Source organism: Castor canadensis, chromosome 11, assembly GCF_047511655.1.
Source record: "Castor canadensis chromosome 11, mCasCan1.hap1v2, whole genome shotgun sequence".
Classification (NCBI taxonomy): domain Eukaryota; kingdom Metazoa; phylum Chordata; class Mammalia; order Rodentia; family Castoridae; genus Castor; species Castor canadensis.
This window is the reverse complement of record NC_133396.1, coordinates 110,786,451-110,803,437: the sequence shown is the minus strand read 5'-3', so window position 1 is coordinate 110,803,437 and position 16,987 is coordinate 110,786,451. Positions and strand designations below refer to the sequence as shown.

The 16,987-nt window shown below is 45.0% G+C and overlaps 2 protein-coding genes across 13 annotated transcripts in view; both read right to left on the bottom strand.

The window, feature by feature from the left end:
- Positions 1 to 76: 76 nt before the first annotated feature.
- On the bottom strand, positions 77 to 9,083 carry Mtmr11 (myotubularin related protein 11). Of its 6 annotated transcripts, none has more exons than XM_074048225.1 (18): positions 8,170 to 9,079; positions 7,738 to 7,837; positions 7,182 to 7,303; positions 6,425 to 6,485; positions 6,135 to 6,274; positions 5,607 to 5,685; positions 5,337 to 5,472; positions 5,019 to 5,106; positions 4,755 to 4,843; positions 4,548 to 4,672; positions 3,896 to 3,962; positions 3,609 to 3,679; positions 2,909 to 3,075; positions 2,120 to 2,293; positions 1,652 to 1,834; positions 955 to 1,248; positions 592 to 763; positions 77 to 341 (listed from the first exon to the last, which is right to left on the bottom strand). In XM_074048225.1, the coding sequence occupies exons 1-17, from the start codon at positions 8,233 to 8,235 to the stop codon at positions 617 to 619; spliced, it is 2,109 nt and encodes a 702-aa protein (XP_073904326.1). In that variant the 5' UTR covers positions 8,236 to 9,079; the 3' UTR covers positions 77 to 341; positions 592 to 616. The 6 variants fall into 6 exon arrangements, with proteins under 6 accessions (XP_073904326.1, XP_073904327.1, XP_073904328.1 ...); XM_074048226.1 differs by having other exon boundaries at positions 597 to 763; XM_074048227.1 differs by having other exon boundaries at positions 576 to 763; positions 5,355 to 5,472; positions 8,170 to 8,635.
- A 326-nt stretch (positions 9,084 to 9,409) lies between these two features.
- Otud7b (OTU deubiquitinase 7B) overlaps positions 9,410 to 16,987 on the bottom strand; it is a 56,649-nt gene continuing 49,071 nt past the window's right edge. For all 7 annotated transcript variants that reach the window (XM_020155762.2, XM_074048223.1, XM_020155761.2 and 4 more), the window contains 2 exons: positions 16,659 to 16,743; positions 9,410 to 15,673 (listed from right to left, as the gene is read on the bottom strand). In XM_020155762.2, the coding sequence (XP_020011351.1) occupies positions 14,474 to 15,673; positions 16,659 to 16,743 (1,285 nt within the window). In that variant the 3' untranslated portion in view covers positions 9,410 to 14,473. The remainder of the gene's footprint in view (positions 15,674 to 16,658; positions 16,744 to 16,987) is intronic.

Sequence of the window (16,987 nt, the reverse complement as noted above, 5' to 3'; positions counted from 1 at the left end):
CCTCTCGTGAGTCCCACCCACACCACCCACCACTGTTTGCTGGCTAAGATCCTTACAAGAAACAATGTCAGCCAACTGTAGAAATACTGTGCTTTAATGAACTCCTTAAATAGAAATGCTACTACAAAAATGTACAATGGGAAGACACAGAGTGTCTCCCACATCCACCTCATTCACACACACACACACACAAACTATAAAGGAAGAAACAGAAATTGGATTTAAAGCAGCAGCAAGAGGGAGTGAGAATGTCTTCAGGACATCATAGTGGAACTCGTGAACAGCATCTCTGATCTCACAATTTATTAACAGTTGGTTATCCAAAAGGGATGAAATTGCCCCTAAAAAAAAAAAAAAGTAGGCAATCACAATCTGGATTGTTTTTGTTTCTTAATTCTTCAGATCACAAGAAACAAAAATATCTTTAGGAACCAAACAAGACAGAAGAACTGGAGATTAGCACCACCATCTGCTACAGAAGCTCAAGTATATTAAATGAGCTTTAAGGGCTGGAATGTGAAAAGCTGAGGCAGCAAGGCCAGATAGGAAAAACTGAAAGATTAGACAAAGATTACCCATATTCCTCACTGCCCTGCCTTTGATAATGCCAGCAGTTTCAACGGGATTGGGAGAGAATGGTATGTGGATCTCTTTTCTTGCAGTGATCCTCAGGAGATACTCTGGGTGTCCATTTTCTTAATAGCTCCTGAAGACAGGATAGTTCATCCTGGAGGCCAGAGACTGTAAGAGCTGAGAGGCCCATCTAGGGAGGGGCAAAGAAGGGCAGAGAAGAACAGTATTTCCCCCACCTCCCACACCCCTAGCATACCCAATTTGACAACAGGGATGCTACATGACTTCCCAATTCTTCCAGGCTTTTGCCTTTCCAAGTCTGTTCATCTGGTTGCACACTCAAGCCCTTTTTCCCACTACTAATCCGTTTTCCCTTCTCACCTGAGCCTCAGGCCTTCCCCTCAGGTAGCAGCGTCTCCAGAGTCTGATCTGAGGTCCCACATATCCAGGCAGCAGTAGCCCTGGAGGTAAAGGGCAAGCTCCCCAATGTGAGGGGAGCCCCCACTCCTGGTCAGCCAGGCTTTCTGAGGAGATGGCAGGTCGAGGAAGCCAACGAGAGGAGACTGCTAGCAGGGAAGGACTATCTCGCCAAGGACAGAGCTGATTCAGGGGAGTCAGAGCCCCTCTAGAGAAGAGCCACACAGAACTGGGGGGTCCAGGAACTATGAAGCTTGACTGAAGGGGAAGAGGAAGTTAACTGGTAAGTAAGAAACCAGATAATCCCAGTCTGGGTCAGGAAGGATAGTCCTGCTGCCACCCGCTCATTGCACTAGTGATTAAAACTACAAACCTCTCCTCAGAAATCTACACTCCTTGTAAGGTGTCATCTAGGCCTCAGGGCTCATTGATTTCAGAGAAACTTGTAAAATGTGGGCATGAGACAGGAAAACTAATAAACAGAAATGTGGACTTCTCTGTTCTCTCTTCCTTGGGACTGTCAGGGACTATAAATGACAAGTGCAGAAGGGGAGTGAGGTAGCTTCCCCCGAGGAACTCAGACATTGTACTTCCTACTTCTCATCTAGTAGCATGAGCCTATGGAAAAGTCAAGGGAATTTAGGAAGTTTAGGCATCTCACCGGCTGTCTAGGGAACCAGGAGTCCGGGCGATGCTCCGGGTTATAACCAGGATTATGGAATCGTAATATCTGTTCATTGTTGTAGCGCAACTCCCAGTCCCAGACAGACAGCTGCAGGTTTACAGAGTTCTCAGCTGGGGACTGGGAGTTCCCTGGGGTGTAAACTTGTGTGTAGGAGTTGAACTAGATAAGAGAGAGCAAGACAAACAGTGAAATAAATGAACAAAATGTCTGTGTGTGTGTGTGTGAAATCTTCCCAAATCTAGAGACAAATCACAAAACTCTCACCTATTTCAGGCATCAAATGTAGAGCAAAAGCTTAGCCTCAAGAGTGAACATTTACTTTCCCCTCTCCACCCACAAAACTCTTCTCATAAAACAAATCAAGGTTAAACTTCAGAGAGTATTTCTCAGTGTGTGTTGGGGGTAGGGAAGGCAGGAAGACAAGTCAAAATACAGGTCACTGACCTGTCCACTCTGCTTTCCACGCTCCCAGGGAGTATTTCTCAGGAAGGTAAGAGTGTCAGGAACCCTGACACTGTCATGCAGAGCAAGAAGGAAAAACTCAGAGAATTCAAACTCAGCTGGAAACTGCTGAAGAAGCTGCCAGACACAGTCAAGGAAGAGGAGAAACACTGGGGCCTGAGAAGAAAAAAATTAAGAGGTTAGGACTGGGGTATGGCTCAGGTGGTAGAACATTTGCCTGGCAAGTTTGAGGCCCTGAATTTAATCCCCCAGTACCACCAAAAAGAAAAAGAAATTAAGAGGTTAGGAGGAATTGTAAGGTTTTGGGGACCTAAACAGGTTGGATGACAAAATGATAGGGGGAATATGGGGAACAAGATAATAAGGAGGTCAGGGAATGAAAAATCTGAATCAAGAGTAGGAGGGGTTTGTGGGGCTTCACTTCAAGCTCAGTCTAACTTCAGGACCCTTCTGACCTGACTCCTCTCCAATGGAATATACTATATTATTTTTCTCATCCCTCTTCCCCCCCGCCCTTTTCTTTTTCTGGGTGGGACTGGAGTTTGAATTCAGGGCTTTCCACTTGCAAAGCTGGCATTCTACTGCTTGAGTCATACCTCTAGTCAATTTTGGTCTGGTTATTTTGGAGATAGGGTCTCAAGAACTATTTGCCTAGGCTGACTACAAATCACGATCCTCCTAATCTCAGCCTCCCATGTAGCTAGGATTACAGATGTCACCAGCAGCCCCCTTCTATAGTAATACCCTTACCACCTCCTAAATTGTTCTTACCTCTTCACTGGTCCCAGTTGCCCCAAGCCGGGTCAGGAAGGGGTGTCCAGCTGCCACCCACTCTCGCTGCACTAATGATTGGAAGCCAAACAGTGTTCGGGCTTCAGGGGCCAAAAGCAGCTGGACGAGTGAAGAGAGGAGGCCATTGAAATCACGATCACCGCGCTCTGGGTGATAAGAAGAAGAAAGGACAAAGAAGGGGGGGTCCAAGAAACTAGGGCAGGAGAGAATGAGAAAAGGAAACATGGCAAGGAGAAATGAGGGGCACAGAGGGGGGAAGTTTAGGACAAGAAGGATTGAGAGGGCACATAGAAGTGAAGAGAAAACAAAGAGTTTGAATAATTCACTTCATAGACACCACCTAGATAGAAAAACCCAGTTTCACATATATAGGAGGTAGAATCACAATTTTCAAGCCAACTTTACAGTGCTTCCTACCCCAACCTCAATCCCCTTCCACTGATGGAAGGAAGGGGAGAGAGAGGCTAAGGACATCCAAGTGTTAGGGACAGAAGTCTGTAGTGGGGAGGCAAAGTTAGCTCTGAAGGATGAGCGCTCATAAGCAGTCCTTTGTAACAGGAAGATGCTAGCACTAACAGGGTATAAGGAAGCTTTATGGCTCAACCCCCTTGAACACTATCCAGCCAGGTGGGTAAAGGAAAAGGGCAATGAATGGAGTGGGCTGACCCAAGGAACTCACCTTGAAGCACTACAGAACGAACTCTGGATGTCACTAAAACAGAGACATCACTGGCCTTTCGAAGACAAGACCTAGAGAAGCAGATGAGGAAGAGGAGGAAGAACAATAACCCTGGAGAAGGAAGTAATGGGATGGAATAGAGGCAGACTCCAAAATCCTACCATTCTTCCAAGAAACAACAATTACAGTTTTCTTGGAAAGCCAAGACAAATTCACAGGTCATTTAGGAACCCAAGTTAGCTTGAGGAAGTTGGAATTATAAACTGTGGCTAGAAGGCAAGGAGTACCTGATGTAGTCCAACCATCGTGTTCCTTCCAAGGCTGAGAGCCATTTATCCTCAGCTACAGATGAGTCTGGTAGAGAGTAGAAAGATCAGAAGGACAAAGAGGTCACGTGAACTTGGGACTGGGGATTCAGGTCTATAACCTGGTGGGCTAAGAATAAATCAAGTAGGACTAGAGGTGTGGTAGAGGGCCTGCTTTGCAAGCACAAAGCCCTGAGTTCAAACCCCAGTTCAAATCCATCAAAAAAAAAACGGTAAGTCAGATAGTGGTTATGTAAGGCTCAGGGCAGAAATGAAAAGTAACTATAAGGATGTGGGATGTAGCTCGGTGGTAGAACATTTGCTTCACATGTATAAGGCTCTAGGTTCAGTCTCCAGCACCACAAAAAGAATTGTGTTGATGGTTGTACAACATTGTAGATATAATAAAATTCATTGAATTATACACTTATAATAGGTATGGGTGCATTTTTAAAGCTATTTTTAAAAGAATAAGTTCAGGGCCAAGAAAACAGGCAATAAGTCATTAAGATATAGGAGTTGAGTAGGAAACTAAGGATAATTGGGCTGAAGAATTATTCATCTATAGCAACCAAAGGGTAAGCCAGGTTAGAGTCAGCAGACCTAGGGGTGAAGGGTCAAAAGTTGTTCTCACCAGGCAGGCAGAGGGCCCTCAGTTTCAAGTGTGCAAGTTGGACATCTGCAGGACCAGGCAGCTCATCCATAGTGTCTACCAGGACAACATCAGCATGCCCAGCCTGGAGCATAGTCTCCACTGCTCTGGAGAGGAGGGAGTCAGAAAGTAAGGGAAGGAGTCTTCCCTGAGCACCTAACCCTGTGTCTTCTCATCAATTTACCTCACCTGATATCCTCCTTGTTGGGGTCACTGGCTGTATAGAAGCCTCCACAGCGGAGAAGATCACTGCCCCCAGGGTGATGCCAGGACAGGCGCTTTAGATGGGTGAGAAGGTCACTGTGAGAGAAACTAGCCTCAAGCTACCCTTGCCCCACAATGACCTCACAAGGATCCTTTCCTCCATATTGTATCCACACACACACACACACACACACACACACCTCCTGTGACCCTCTAATCCCCAACCATTACCCTAACCCTCACACTGACCGGTCCTCGGCCCTGATGGAAGTGGCCAAATGCTCTCCTGACCTCACTGTCCAGAATTCGGTTAGGGACCCAGAAGTAACGGGGAAGGCTGCAAAATTGAGAGTGATGGTACAGTTTGGCTCAATGACTTCTATAATGTAAAGTTGTTATTACAAGGAAGCTGCTTTGGAGAGAACATTCCAAAGGATCTCAGGTTTTGCAAGCAAGGAGGTAATGGGTATAGGAGGCTGGAGTTTGTGGGAAGTCCTAGCTTCAGGGGCCAGGTTACTATGGGGAGATTGGGAATGCAGCAGGGGTTGGAATACACTGAGAGATCACCTGGTAGATACGTCAAACCTCTCATTGACAGTGCTGACTCTCCAGCATCTGGCCCCCTGCTTCTTCCGCTCAGTCTCCCAGTCTTCTAATGTCTCCAAGAGAGGAATAGGGGGTTTTCTGGAACTAGAACCCTGGCCTGGTACAGGAGTGACACACAGGAGGAGGAAGAAGAGGAACCAGAGACAGCTTTTCAGCTCTTTTGTTTTCAGCCAGCCCCTGCTTTCTCAGACTCCTTTGCCCTTTCCTTACCCCCACAGCATGCTCACTCACCAGCCTTGCTCAGTGTTATCCCTCCATACAGATGGGTTTGACTGCTTTGAGCTCTGGCTTGGACAATGGCCATGGTTACCTGTGTAGGAAAGCACACTCCATCCTTTTGTCTCAAACTGAAGAAGTAAAAAGAATGAAAATAGAGCCCTTATGTTGCTCCACTGTCTTTCCCACCAATAGAGAAGAACAACAAAAACAGACCCTAGAGAAGAGTTTCCACAGGCCATGGGACCTGGGATCAGAATAAATATAGACCCATAAAATCACAGAACATTGATTCTGGGAGGAATCTTAGGAATAATACCATCCACACTTTGCAGAGCAGGGAACTCACCCAGTCACACTGCTAGTAACTGGAGGAGTCAAACTTGTATTCAGGCCCCTTACATATTTGGGGTTTTTTTAATGCTATTATTTATTTTCTCTTCTCCTTGAGGAAAGGAGCAGGAAGAATGATGACAGGGACCCGGGAGTATTGGAGTTGCCACAGAGAGGAACCCAAGTTTCTAAGGAGAAGAGAGATCCTACCTGAAAGGCCTGAGGCTCTAATCCTCCAGCCTCAAAACCAACTCTGAGCAATCGGAAGTCTCGGCCATGAACCAGAATCTCCTCAGGGATGAATTTAAGCTGGGACCCTGGATGGAGCTGCACTCGGGACAAGCCACTCACTAAAGTCAAGAGTTAAAGAGCAGGGTAAACATGGGGTCCCTCTGGGAGGAACTCTTCCAGCCCATCCCACTCCATTCCTGGCTGTCTTGTGAGAGAATGCAGGAAGATGAGAAGTTCCAACATCCCTTTTACTGAACCCTCAGACTTACCAGCTTCTAATCGTCCAATGTTAACGAGGGTAAAATCATAGTCACTGCTCAGGGGCGTGTCCTAGAGGAAGCACATGACTGATGCTGTACAGATATCTGAAATACCCTCATTTTCCTACAGTGGTGGTCCCCCATCTCTTGGAGGGAGCAACCTCCCTAGAAATAATCCCCACTATCACTGAGACATTCAAAAAAGTCCTTCACCCATGTTTGTCTAAATCTTTCTAGAACCACTCTACCTCCTGCCCACTTATTTCACTATTTTTTGCAATACTGGGATTTGAACTTGCTAGGCATGTGCTTTACCAATTGAGCAACGCCCCCAGCCCTTTTTGCTCTAGGTTATTTTTTAGATGGGGACTCATATTTTTGTTTGGGGCCAGTTTCAAACTTGCAATCCTCCAACATAAAGCCTCCCTCTTAGCTGGAATAACAGGCATGACACTACACCCAGTTTATTTGTTGGGATGGGGGTCTCCTTTACTTTTTGCTCAAGCTTGTCTCATACTGTGATCCTCTTGATCTCTGCCTCCTGAATAGTTTGGAATTACAGGCATGAGCCATGATGCCCATTTCTTTTCTTTGTGTGTGTGTGTGTGTGTGTGTGTGTGTTGTTTTTCAGACAGTCTCACTATGTAGCTCAGGCTGGCCTCAAATTTACAATCCTCCTGCCTCAGCCTCCTGCGTGCTGAGACTATAGACATGTACCACTAAGCCCGATTTCTACCTGTCTTTTCTATTGCCTTAATTATCTCACCTGACTCCGCTCCCATCCACGGGGCTGGAACATGACCCTAAAGTTGGTGCAGATCAGGGTTCCAGGCAATTCAGGTTCCAGCCCTTTCCTCAGTCCTGGGGCCCATGCTAGGATCTGTTCCCCTAAAGGGGAAGAAGGAAGCCAGGTTATAAACTACCCCCAATGTTGACCATATTTGTGTACACCTACTCCTTTTGAGACAGGGGGATCCAAAGAGGGAAGATTAAAATCTTCCCTACTAGAGTATAAACTTGAGGAAAAAGAATTTGTATTTTTTAAAAACTCTGTAACTAGAACAGAGCATAGAACAGGGCCTGACACATAATAGGCACTCAAATAGTTATTAAATAAGTAAATGAGAAAAGGGATAATAAGGTCAAGAAAAGAGGGAATATCAATGTCCAAGCCCTCAACAGCTCTGGGTAGAAAAGAGAGTAAGCTTCAGGCAGAAGCACTTTGAGCCAGGAAAGGAATATGAAGGTATCTTTGGTGAGGGTATGAAATTAGGTTGGGGTAGTATAAAATTTATAGGAGACTTGGGAGATCAGATTATTACCTGGTAGGCATCCAGAGGCCAGGCAACTGCTAAGCTGACGACTCTTGGGCTCAGGCATCCTGCTTCCCCAGACAGACTGGACAGACTTTGGTCCCGAATGCTGAGAAGGATGGAGGGTTAATCCCAGGCCATCCCAACCCTGGGGCCTGGGATTACCTCAGTAGCTGTCTTTGGAGGCCTACCCTCAGACTCTGGGGAAAACAGATCAATGTCTGCAGGGAGCGATGGACCCAGGTTGGCAGACAGTAAAGGGAGGGGCTGGTTAATGGATAATGAGACCACGAACTTGAGACTGTGAAAAAGGCAGACCAAGCCCCATCAACAGAAATTGCTATGACACACCCTCTTCCACTAGATCCTTTCCTTCCCCCTTTATCTCACAGCATCCTCATTTAAGCCCTCTCGCCAGCCCCCCACATTCCTTCTCCTTACCCCCATCTGTGACTCCTCCTTCTGGGGAGCAATGTTGAAACTCTGGCCCCGGCCCCCCCACCACATTTCTCTTGCTCCATCCAAAGATGGAGCAGTTAAGGGTAGGAAACCTCAAGGATGCTCAACCCTTCTGCAGAGACGCTGAACCTTGTAGTTGAAAAGGAAGTTAGGGGTAGGAGGGAGAACACAAGGAAAAGCAGCATTTGAGATGCACAGAGCACAGTTTGGGGTCTTATGAAAGGTGTGTCCTGCCTAGCCAGAGTAGGCTCCTCGGAAACTTCAGTCGACTGTAGAGAGGGCGGGAGAGATGCCCAACCCCTTAAAGGAGAACACACACAATTTTTGAAAAGAAGAGATGAAGTGGAGAAAGATGGGAGAAATGGGCAAGTGGGAGAGAAATACCTAGATTCCCTCCTTTACCCCATCCCCACATCCCAATTGTTCATGAGTATTGGAGACTGTCTGAGGAAGCAGCTATACTGATTGTGAAACTGGAGTAATTTGGGCTACCTCTCTGAACTCTTTCAGTGATAAGTAAAACTCTTCTAAGTTTTGCTGTTGTTTTTCATCTTCTTAAAGGGGGACACATGGAAGGGGGTGGACAGGAATGCAAAAATAGTTCAGGCCTACTAACTGCCTCCTCCAACAAACCTAACAAAAGTGGTTGAGACAGGGAAGTAAATGAGAATTGGACCTCAAGTTTTGCCAGAAGAGACTGAAGAATTGGGGAGGAGCTGGCCAAAGTGTATTTTTTTTTTTAATGTGTTCTTTTCCAGAGTGTGTGAAACTTCTCATGTGAAAAGTGCAGTGGAGACCTGTATAGAAGACAGACGCAGTGCAGGTATGTTTGTGTGCACAGTCTTGGGGGTGCAGCTGGGAGGAAATCTTATCACTTAACTTTACCTTTGCACACACTGTGTGCACCTCCCCCCTCCTGCCCCAGTCAATTGGCCTTAATACCCCACTCCAGTATGTGACTCCACCCCTCCAGCCCTGACACTAGATCTCCAAATGAATGATTCATGTTCAGGGCTTTCAAAGCTGAGGGCTGGAAACGTCTTTTCAGCTCCACTACCACAGGCCCCTTCTCTCCCCACTGCAACCCAAGAAGCAAAGATTTGGGGGGTGGGGGGGGTGGGGGGTAGCTAGAGGCAAGTGAAGGAAATACAACTGAGGGTGACTTGGGGACACCAGTACAAATATGTTTAGACATGAAAAAGACAGGAAGTAAAATACAAAATAGGAGTTAATGAGCTGCTGTTTTATTGTTTCTGAGTCTGTACAGAGGCAGTAGTCCTTAGGTGGGGGCCCCAGTTTTCCACAGTGACATTCAACTTTCCCCTCCCCCCAGTGCACACACCCTTTCCAGCCTCTGGCTTAAAAAAAAAAAAAAAGTTCCATCTTGACTGCAGCTGTGGAAAGAGTGAAGATATTATGAGACAGGCAGTCCAGAACAAACAGGTCTACACCTGCTAGGAAACAGCCCGAGATGCCTGGTTCTAGAAATCCAAAGGCTACTGAGAACCACCACTCCACTTCACCTTACTACATTTTATGGACCTAAACCTCTTGGAGGAAGAAAATATTTCCCAATATCTATTGTAGTAAGAAAACAGAGCATAGGAAGAGATGGGCACCACAGTTTTAAAATCCCATTATCCTTCTCCCCACAACTCTTCATTCAGGAGCATCATTCTGTTCTTTAATACTTAAGAGGTATGGGAGCAGAGGAATACAAAGGAAAAAAATCAGAAGAATGAGCAGAAATCAGAGGGAGAAATAGAGTTTTTTTTAAATCACCTCCCCCCAAGTTGGGTTACTTGGATCAGCACCTAATCAGGAATCCAAAGGGGCAGCAGCTGAGAGTTAAGTAATAAGACTACCTCTCAATACCCTGAACAAACCGAGAAGTTTACTGGATAAACCCAGAAGTTTATTGGATGAAAGGAAGGGTGAAGAAAGGCAAGAGGCTGAATCACATTTTTCCATTTTCAGAATCCTGCTCTGGTTGCAGGTTTGTGCCAGAAGTGAAGGCTGCTGGGAAGGGCAGCCAGAGGAGGGGGGTGGAGCTGAGTGACTCACAAGATGAGTCACAGATCATTTTAAGCACAGAAAGAGGCCAAGGTTCTTCCCACCCCCCACCCCCACTCCTCTTAGCCAACTTCAGTTACTCTTTTCTATTGCTCCTTACCCACGTGGCCAATGAAGGGGGATGGCATAGAGAAAATCTACATGGAGACATAATATTTTGTTAATCAGCTTAAGTACAGGGGCAAAACACTCTGTGATTTGCAAAATGGATATCTGCAGAGAAAGAGAAAGAGTGCCTGTATGACTCACTGAATCTGCAGTTAAAGGGCCTAGAGGGAAAGAAGGAAATTAGAAAAAATTGGAGTGCAGGTGATTCCAGGCTGGATAGGGCCTTCTAATTCTGTCTTCTCACTCGTGGCTGTAGGCTAGGGGGCACTGCCTCCTTGGAGAAAGGACAGAGTCCAGAGGTGTCTGAGTTAATCATGGACAAAAATTTTTGAAAGGCTCCTTTATTGAGCCTTGGACAATAATGACCAGAACCTTGGACATGTGGTTAAAAGGTTAAGAATGGCAAGTGCTAAGGTTTTAGAAGTCACTGAGAACCATCTCCATTCTTCCCAGCACAATATTGCCTCCTAGATATACGCTATGAAGTATTGGCCTGTGGGCTTTAGTTTTTCTTTAAAAAACTGAATCTACAGAAAAGGGAAAGTACCTCTATCCTAAGGCTCTACATAGTACACATTTTAAGACCATCCCCTACTCTTCTTAGAGACTGAATTTTTTTTTTTAGTGACATAATTGTTTTGTTGATAAAAAACAGTGCAAGGTAAAAACTTTTGGTTGATTCTTGTAATGCTCAATGAACCAGCATGGGTTAGGAGGAAGGGATTTGCAGGCCTATTCTACAGCATATTTGTTCCATTGCGGACAGGGTTAAAGGAACTAAGTGCACTTGAATTTAAGACTGAGAGGTGATGTCATTCCTCATTGAGGGTACAGGGTCTGTCTTCCCCCTTCACTCACATACCCTTCCTTAATCAAGGAAGTTTTGCTCATTTGAGTGCCCACCACGTAACCCTCACTTCTCTCCAACACAGTAACTGCATGGGTTTGCCTGTTCCACCCCCTCATCTTCCCAAAATACCACAAACCAATCCTGTCTCCCTTCATTTCCCAGGCATTATTCCTTAACCCCCATCCCATCCAAACCCTCCCCAAAAGAACAAAGCAAAACAAACTTCACTATCCCCTATTAATATATATATATATCCGTTGTTTCAGGATCAGTCATCCATCCTTAGGATGGAGAGGTTTCATAATGTCTTCATAAATAATTACCTTCTCAAGTAAAAATAACTTATTTATTAATAAAAAGCTGTAGGACCTAAAGTCCTATTTTACCATATTCACTCATAGAACACCCCCTCTTCCCCAGAATTTTCATTTTTTTCTTCAAAAAGAGGGCAAAAGGAATTGGATTGGCTAATTTATAAATAAAATCAAACATGACACAAGGTTTGTTTTTTGTTCATTTGTCCTCAGTTTTTAAAAACAATTGTTAACTAGAATCTAGTAACAGAGCAAACCCAAACACAGCAGTCCAATGGAGAATCAACTTCCCTGGTTTTATTCTCTGTGAAAACCCCCTGATTTGTTTGTATTCCTATTGGTCCAGGCCAGCATCCTATGATATGGAGGTCTAAGAGAGAGGGAGCAAGTTAGCCAAGTGAGCTATGCAAATTCAGGGTGTGGGTTTGACCCACCAGGTGTCCGGTGCATGGTAGGGGATGCTTATGTTCTGTTGGTATCACCAGTGTGGTTCAAACCCCAGAAACAGGAATAAGACTCCAGCAAGATGAACAAGGCACTCACCTTAGGCATAATTGAAGGGTGCTTAAAAAAGCAGGAACCAAGGTAAATACTATTTTGATGCAGTATTTTCTGAAAGTAAAAATGTAAAAAAACTTCACGAAGAACATACCAAAACTTTAAATACAAGATTTATCTATTTGCTCAACCCAGCCTGCCTTCCCTCATCCTAATCTCTATTCTGTCTCATCCTAAAATTATGTTCAACATGAGTTCTTAGCATTAATTTTTTAAAATACTGAGTTTAAAATCATATTTATCAATTACTCAGTAGATCTTTAAATTGTGCACCTGAGGGGAGTGCTCATCTCATACTAGGTTCCAGCCCTACCCAGAAATATACGCATCCCCTCCTATGGAACCTCAGGTTTCCTTAAAATAAATACCTAAAAATAGGGAATGATAAAATCAACAGATTAGCAGATTTGGAAAGTAAGTGGCTTTCAAGTTTGTTGAGGAGAAAGAAACCTTATTAGATTAAGTAGTTCCAATGAGGAGGAAATGGCTTCGTTACCGAGGGGAGAAATGGGTTGAAAGCTTTCCTGACAGGGCAGAAAGAATATATGCACACAAAAGGCCCCCAACACATACACACAAAATCATGTGTGGTTTAGATCAAATGTGGGAATTACATTCCACTAGCTGGGTGATGAGTACATACCTTGACAGAGAATCCCAGTACAGAAAAATAGCCCCAGTTAACACTCTGGACACTTAAGTACACTTATTCCCCCTTCTTCATATGCACCCAACAAATGTATACAATTGCATAGATGATCTTTTCCGCAGGAAAAAAATATAAAGAAAAAGGAAAACTGGCCCGGGATAGGTCTTCTGGTTTAAAGCTCTTAGAAATGGCTCTGGCCAGAGCATAAGCTGTCCAGACTTGTGCTTTGTGCAAAATGCAAAAGAGCTCCCCCTACTGTGTCCACATCCCCACTCCAACTCCCTCAAGAACAGGGTTAGGTCAGGGAAAGGGAGAGATCCAAAGACAGATCAGCTCACGGGAATTAATCTGTGATCTGTGGTTATAGTTTACTAAAATATATTTCTCTAGCTACCTTTATAAATTGTCCCTAACCCCAACCCCAAGTTTCAACATCAGTCCTAATATCAAAAATATTTCTTCTTACAAAGTATTTTTTATTTTAATAAACTAACCACAGATTAAGGTCAGCTATGGCTTAAAAAAGAAGCCGGGATGTTAAGTTCATTCTCCAAAAGTAGAAAGGAAGGAGAAAGAATCACTTAAATAGGAAAAAAAAAAAATAGTAATCATTTTTTAAAATGTCTGTTGGGGTATTTTTGTTTCTTTTACTTAAAAAAATTAGTCAATAAAATAAGATGCTTTCTACAGAAATGCAGCAGCAGAGAATGGTAGTGCTCTATGTAGGTTTTTGGTTTTGTCTGAAACAGTCTGGCCAAATTATTTGTCTTTCCCCCACCCCTCCCACGGTGCACTCAAACCCCACGTGTGGTTATTGCTAAGTAGTTTAAAAACAGATCACTCTGCACCCATCCACCTGAAGAAAATTCAACACACACAGCTGCTGTTCTCATCACTCTTCTATTTCCCAGAGGAAACTTTTTTTTTTTAATAAAAGTCTTTAAAAAAAAAATTACAACCTTCTTAGCTGAACTCAGCCCTCAGAAAGGATGAGGAAAGGATAGGGGGCAATCAGCAATCTCCTCTCAAACTAGAATGGATGACAAATGACTACATTTAGAAATAAAACTTAAGAGGAAAAAGAATCCCCTTTTAAGTTCTTCCCTTTCCTACCTCCATAAACGGGGATTTAAACTATTCCCTCTTCCTAATAAGCATCCAAGAGCCAAGACAAGACACCTTGTCTTTCCAGATCCTTCAGAAGGAATTTATCTAACCTTAATAGCTATCTTCATTCAAATGAGTAACAAATTTGTCCAATACCTCAGTTTCCCTCCATACTCCCAACTCCACCTCCGTGTGCTTTTTTCCAACCTAAAAGAACTTTGGTCTGTTTTTGCTTTAATTGACTTGAGCGCCTCCTTTACCTGTTCCTTCCCCAGACGCTTGCCCACCTCCCACCCCACACACCAAACATTCCTCTACTATTTTCCTTTATGTTCTACGATGCGACCCAAGGGGTTAAGAGATAGAATCACCATCTTTCCCCCTCGTACTTCCTCAGCCCCATCAAGTCAAGCTCTGCAAAGGAATAGTACAGCCCTTGAGGCATTGTACAGCCCTATCCTGCTCTTGCCAGCCTGGCAGAACTCCAGCATAAACACAGCAAAGTTTCCAGCCAGGTTCCCACAAACATTTCTGCATTTGCCCCACCAACACTGGGGCTGGATCTTGATGAGCCAATGAGTTGAGCTGAACTTTGTTTAGCCCCCTGCCCTCCAAGGTTCTATCCACTCAGAACCTGTGCACCAGCAGCTCTCCACTGGGTTCACGTTCCCTTCTCCTCAGTTCTTCCCTATAACAGCAAGAGCAGAAGTTGTTTGTCTCAGGGTGTCCATAGAAGCTGCAGTTCGGTTGTTTGCATTTGGTCTGGGTTGGGGGAAGCACCGGGGGACCTCCAGCCCATCCATCTGGCTCGGGGGGCTCTCTGTAGCCGTTGCTATAGGAATCAGCCACACGGAAGGAGGATGGTAACAATGCTCCCCTATGCACTCCATCCTTGCCTGGCTCCAGAGAAAGGATGTTGTCCTGGTGGGGGTAGGGTCGCCCAGGAGGGCACTGTCTGGGGAAGGTAGCATATGGTGGTAGGCCTCCCACACATGGACCCCCTGCCAACTGCCTCCGGGGTTCCTGGCAGTGGACTCCACCCCCAGAAGGTCGAGGAATAGTAAAGCCCCCAGGGTAGCCAGAAGAGAATGACACTGCCTTGGACTCTGCTGGTGGGACAGTCAGTTGTTCCTCCCCACCATCTGGCTCTGGCTTTTTGGCTGGAGGAGGCCCACTACCTAACCCTCCATTCATGATCTTCCTCTCTGCCTCCTTCTGCTTCTGCTCTGCCAGGAATCTCTCCTCAGCATCAGAAAGGTAGCGCTGGATCATTTCCTCCTGATATTGGTGGCGGTGACCCATCTTCAGGGTTCCAACAAAAATAAACTTCCCCTCCCCTTGCATTGCAATCCTCATAACGCTCAGGCTTTGCATCACCTCCTGGCTATACTTGTTCCCGCCATTACCAACAGACTCAGAAGTAGGCTTCTCATATACAGGCCCATCCCCAGCTGCCTCCTCCTTGCCACCCTTCCAGCTCTTCAGTGAGTTTTTCTTCTTTTTCTCCAGAGTCTCAGTGCCACTGCTTACCCCCAACCCAGGCCCCACCCCTCCAGGCTTAGAGCCCTTGCTGTGCATCAGGCCTCCCATGTTCTTCTTAAGCTTGCTGCCCAAGGTTTTGCCAAAGCTGCCAAGTTTGTTAGCCACAGAATCTGCTCTCTTCTTGTCCTTCTCCCGATCTCGCTTTGACTTCTCCTTCCGTTTGCTGCTTTCATTGCTGGTAGAACTGCTGCCAACTGACTCCTTGTCTGATTCTCCAGACTCAGGAGTGGACCTGGGCTCATCGCCAGCTGAGGCTGTGGGGGACTCAGGCTGGGCCAGAGGAGCCTGGAAGAGGTAAGAATAGTGTTGAGAAATATCCCATTGGTCTCAGCTAGAGAAACCCCCCAGAAACCTTAAGCCTGTCCATCAGCTCACGGGGCTTACTGCAGCCACTGCTGTAGGAATTAGCCATGTGGAGAAAGGGTGGTAAGCAGCCTACAAACACCAACCTTGGAGTAAATGCCTAGCTCCAGAGGAGAGCCATGATGGAGGAAGGGTCAGAAGACCACTGTCCTCTGGCTCCAGTCAGCTCTCTCATGGATCAAGGCTTTAAAGATGTATCCACCATCTTTTATCTCGTCCACTACAATCTGTCTCTTTTCTGTAATAAGGAAATACCAAAATGGAGACTGACTGCTCTTCAGAGCAATGGGCAACCACTATACATGGCCTTCAGGTAAATAGGGAAAATATTTTATAGATACTGGATTGTTATTTGTTAAAATTTGTCTATGTCAGATTCTGTTCAAAATTAACCTCAAGGAAGTCTTAACTAATCACAACCAACCACAACTGACCATTGTTCATCGTCAACTTTTTTACATTCAGCACTCTGGAGTTCAGATTTGTCCTTGCTCCTATATTCTTGTTCTAGCTCAGGACTCATGGGATCACTGTTTTTTTTTGTTTTTTGTTTTTTGTTTTAAATAGCCTGTCTCCCTTCTGGTGCCCAAAACAGACTTGGGACACAAAAATGACAATCTTAAGTTCACCACCAAAAAAGTCAAGAAAATGTTTCCAAAGAATGCATTTTAGTATGAAAAAGCAGAACCCAGTTGGAGAGATGTCAGCCACAAAGCAGACTAACAGGTAGAAAGGTAGAAAGAAGTGTTCATTGGAACTTTTTCAACATCTTTCAGTTACTCTGAATCTTGACTCATCAGCTACCACTGAGAACAGATTCAGAAGGCAAGCACCACCTGTTCTGCTCCTTCCTGTCACTGAAAGCAAAGACACACAAGAATGGGGAAGGGGGGAGAGTGGCCTTCACCTGTGCATCAGATGAGAGTGGGATCCACTTCACATTCATGTAGCTATGCAGCAGATGCAATTTGACCTCTAGAGATAGAATTACACTGTGAAAAGGAAAAAAAAAAAAAAGATCATGACCTTTTAAAAGTGAAACAGTGTAATATAGTGGGGAAGTAGGGTGGGAAAGGGCTACCTAACTAAGAACTAAAAGAGGGTTAGGTTGGAATTATAGCTAAATCAATTATGAAGGTGTATGTTTTGACCAAGTCATTTCAACCTCCCTGAAACTTAGCTGGAGTTGATAATGGATAGTGATAATAGTATCTTTCCTGTAGCATTGTTATGAAG